General features: G+C 39.3%; 1 protein-coding gene across 1 annotated transcript in view; it reads right to left on the bottom strand.

Moving 5' to 3' along the window:
- LOC103602284 (potassium voltage-gated channel subfamily H member 8-like) overlaps nt 1-4,685 on the bottom strand; it is a gene marked incomplete at its 5' end in the record, with an annotated part of 45,094 nt that overhangs the window by 32,540 nt on the left and 7,869 nt on the right. The window contains one exon of the mRNA XM_008586695.1: nt 3,516-3,874. Within this exon, the coding sequence (XP_008584917.1) occupies nt 3,516-3,874 (359 nt within the window). The remainder of the gene's footprint in view (nt 1-3,515; nt 3,875-4,685) is intronic.

Below are 4,685 nucleotides of genomic sequence, written 5' to 3'. Positions count from 1 at the left end.
TGTTAGCTAATCTTGGTTCCCTGGTAAATAATATTTAACCCATTAATTATTAAAAAAAAAATACAAGGCGATTGTAAAAATTTAAATATAAAGGTAACAAAAAAAAATCAGAAAATAAACATCACCTGTAATCTACCACTGCTGTCAACATTCTGGTATATTTTCTGAAAATATTTTTCTATAAATAAAATAACATGCATTCTTTTTATAACTATAGGATCGTATAGTACATAAATCTTTCTTTTCAAGCTCTGATACGTTGCCTTTCCATTTAAAAGTTATTATTTTTTACTTTAGTCAAAATTTAGAAAGAAGAAGAGTTAAGCAATCAAATGAATTCCTGAAAATTTAATGTATACCTGCTTTTCGTCCAATCTGTTTTTCTTATTTTTTAAAAAATATTTTCTGTTAATGATTAAGTTGTGGCCTTCAAATGAATAATTCAGCATGTAGTATATCAGAAAGATCACTTGCTTTACATGTAGAAAGATTTTGAATCCAGCTTTCAGTACAAGGGTACTTCAAAATGTTCATGGAAAGGTTTCTATAATCTTTTAATTCTATTTTTCCACAAACTTTTTAAAGTACCCTTGTGCTTAATAAGTTTGAGACCTTGGACAAAATATTTAATTGTTGAGTTTCAATTCTTACTACTTTATAATAGAAATAATCTGAACTACTTTACAGGATTCCAAGAAGACTAAATGCAATACTGAATGTGAAATTTTCTAGCAACGTCCACGAAACATAGAAAGCACTCAATATTTTTTTCTTGCTTCAATTTATTAGTCAGCTATTATGTGATTTGGACAATTTTTATTGCTTTAATGAACTATAGCCTGCCACTTTCACATTTTTTTTTTGTCCTTTTTGAGACCAGCCGCACCATGCTCAGCCAGTGAGCGCTGTGAGCGCACCGGTCATCCCTAAATAGGATCTGAACCCGTGGTGGGAGCGCCGCTGCGCTCCCAGCACTGCACTCTCCCGAGTGTGTCATGGGCCCAGCCCCCCTTTCACATTTTTCAAGTCAGGGTTTTTCACCCTCTCAATCACCTTTAGTTTATTGTAAAGTGATGTTTTAAAAATTAAAAGTAGAGCTAAGCCATGTTACCTATTGAAGAGACCAGAAATAAAACTAAGCCTCTGCTGTCTATAAGAATGAGGCAAACAGTAGGGAAAAGTGTAAGTCAGCACTTTGTTTTCTCTGTAACTTCAACTTGTTGCTCCATGAAGCTTTTGGTAAGATCAAGCATTGAGGGTAGAACACTGATGGACTATTCCATGTATTTTACATTCATTATAAATTTATACATTAGAAATCACAATGTAGAAACATACTTTTAACCCAATAGGTAGAGCTAAGTGGATCAAGATAGTAGAGAAGGAATTCTGAACATTTAATGGATGCTTTTGAGAATATAATTAAAACTATTTATTCCCACACCATACACACATCTGCACATATATTCAAAAAATTGCACACAAAATTCAGGGAAGGTGAAGAATGCAGGCTAGGAATCTGTGCAGTAGAAATGCCTAGAAGGATGAGTAATTTACTAGGCAGGTACTAGTCTGTATAAAAGGCAGCCACTTTCATCTGGTAATGAGTTATGTGATGTGAACTCTTACCTTGGACTGAGGTCTGGGGGGCCAGCATTATTCAAAATTGAGAGCTGCAATTTCAGGTTCTTCTCTTTCCTTTTACCATGGTTAGGGGGGTCAGTTTCCTGATTGATTTTGGGGGAATTTGAACTGGAGACTCTGATAGGTGAGTGAAATGGCACTGTTCCTGAGGCCAGCTGCTTTAAGCTTAAGCCTAGATAGCTCTTATTGCTTCCAATCTTCTTGCTGCATGAAGAAGAGGATCCCCTTGTGCAGATGGGAGAGAGGGAGGCTGTCTCCTCTTCCTCCTGCTCCTCCTCCTCTTCCTCATCTTCCACAATGGATGGGAGTCTCTTGTTGATGCTGCCATTTCCCTTGGGCTCTGACTAAATCAGTGGATAATATAGATTAGTATCGATTACAAAGACCTCTTAAGAGGTATATCATTCATGCTAGAAGTACAATTCCTTCCTTACTTATTACTTATTACTCACTTCACATTAAAATGAAGTCTTTTCAGATTTTACCATTATTTTCTAGGTGGTAAAAATCTCCCCACTTCTAATCTTCTCCAGACTTATCCTCTCTGCTTTCCTGGTTTTAGCCCCCAATCCTTCTCTTGGTCTTTTAAACTGTCTTGTGGGGGGAGAGGAGTTGTATGAAAGATGCATTTTACCAGGTTTGCATCTAGATTTTAATTAGCCTGTTATTTGTAATAGTGTATGATGGCAGGCTTTTAGGAATAAAGACATTTTCAGGTTTAAGGGAGGGTTTGGGGCCTTATTATTTAAAATGATAGGGTCTTAAGCAGAACTTTACATGAAAATCAGCCAGAAAGATTACTGTCTTTGAGAATAAAGATCTTTCCTACTGTGGATCACACGGATGGAAGATTAGAAGCATCTCCAGCTACTCTGCTTGCTGCACTCCTGTTGTCACAGTTCATTCACTAGAAATGGAGCAAACCACCTGGTCTGCTCCTGTTGAAGAGCCTTGGGAAAGGAAGGAAGAATAGTCTTGCCAAAACCCATCCTAGGACCACTGAACTCTTGACTTGGGTCATTGGACTTCATAGGCCAAGAAGAAGAGAGAGGATAGGAAAGGACAACTGAGGTGATGGAGGTGCCAGGCCAAGAAGGCAGCAAAGGCTAAGCTAGTGGCCCTCAGNCAGCCGCACCATGCTCAGCCAGTGAGCGCTGTGAGCGCACCGGTCATCCCTAAATAGGATCCGAACCCGTGGTGTGCCATGGGCCCGGCACTGCACTCTCCCGAGTGTGTCATGGGCCCAGCCCCCCTTTCACATTTTTCAAGTCAGGGTTTTTCACCCTCTCAATCACCTTTAGTTTATTGTAAAGTGATGTTTTAAAAATTAAAAGTAGAGCTAAGCCATGTTACCTATTGAAGAGACCAGAAATAAAACTAAGCCTCAGCTGTCCAGAAGAATGAGGCAAACAGTAGGGAAAAGTGTAAGTCAGCACTTTGTTTTCTCTATAACTTCAACTTGTTGCTCCATGAAGCTTTTGGTAAGATCAAGCATTGAGGGGAGAACATTGATGGATTATTCCATGTATTTTACATTCATTATATATTTATACATTAGAAATCACAATGTAGAAATATACTTTTAACCCAATAGGTAGAGCTAAGTGGATCAAGATAGTAGAGAAGGAAATCTGAACATTTAATGGATGCTTTTGAGAATATAATTAAAACTATTTATTCCCACACCATACACACATCTGCACATATATTCAAAAAATTGCATACAAAATTCAGGGAAGATGAAGAATGCAGGTTAGGAATCTGTGCAGTAGAAATGCCTAGAAGGATGAGTAATTTACTAGGCGGGTACTAGTCTGTATAAAAGGCAGCCACTTTCATCTGGTAATGAGTTATGTGATGTGAACTCTTACCTTGGACTGAGGTCTGGGGGGCCAGCACTATTCAAAGTTGAGAGCTGCAACTTCAGGTTCTTCTCTTTCCTTTTACCATGGTTAGGGGGGTCCATTTCCAGATTGATTTTGGGGGAATTTGAACTGGAGACTCTGATAGGTGAGTGAAATGGCACTGTTCCTGAGGCCAGCTGCTTTAAGCTTAAGCCTAGATAGCTCTTACTGCTTCCAACCTTCTTGCTGCATGAAGAAGAGGATCCCCTTGTGCAGATGGGAGAGAGGGAGGCTGTCTCCTCTTCCTCCTGCTCCTCCTCCTCTTCCTCATCTTCCACAATGGATGGGAGTCTCTTGTTGATGCTGCCATTTCCCTTGGGCTCTGACTAAATCAGTGGATAATATAGATTAGTATCGATTACAAAGACCTCTTAAGAGGTATATCATTCATGCTAGAAGTACAATTCCTTACTTACTTATTACTTATTACTCACTTCACATTAAAATGAAGTCTTTTCAGATTTTACCATTATTTTCCAGGTGGTAAAAGTCTCCCCACTTCTAATCTTCTCCAGACTTAACCTCTCTGTCTTGTGGTGGGGGGGAGGTGTATGAAAGATGCATTTTACCAGGTTTGCATCTAGATTTTAATTAGTCTGTTATTTGTAATAGTGTATGATGGCAGGCTTATAGGAATAAAGACATTTTCAGGTTTAAGGGAGGGTTTGGGGCCTTATTATTTAAAATTATAGGGTCTTAAGCAGAACTTTACATGAAAATCAGCCAGAAAGATTACTGTCCTTGAGGATAAAGATCTTTCCTACTGTGGATCACACGGATGGAAGATTAGAAGCATCTCCAGCTACTCTGCTTGCTGCACTCCTTGTTGTCACAGTTCATTCACTAGAAATGGAGCAAACCACCTGGTCTGCTCCTGTTGAAGAGCCTTGGGAAAGGAAGGAAGAATAGTCTTGCCAAAACCCATCCTAGGACCACTGAGCTCTTGACTTGGGTCATTGGACTTCATAGGCCAAGAAGAAGAGAGAGGATAGGAAAGGATAACTGAGGTGATGGAGGTGCCAGGCCAAGAAGGCAGCAAAGGCTAAGCTAGTGGCCCTCAGTAGAGTCACTATGACAGCGTATGTTTCTTGCTCTGCCCCAGACATGGTTCTCTGCTCTAAAAGATCAATTCATTTT

Source organism: Galeopterus variegatus, unplaced genomic scaffold (assembly GCF_000696425.1).
Source record: "Galeopterus variegatus unplaced genomic scaffold, G_variegatus-3.0.2 Scaffold4083, whole genome shotgun sequence".
NCBI lineage: Eukaryota > Metazoa > Chordata > Mammalia > Dermoptera > Cynocephalidae > Galeopterus > Galeopterus variegatus.
Note: the sequence above shows the minus strand (reverse complement) of the source record. Positions and strands in the feature narration are given on the sequence as shown.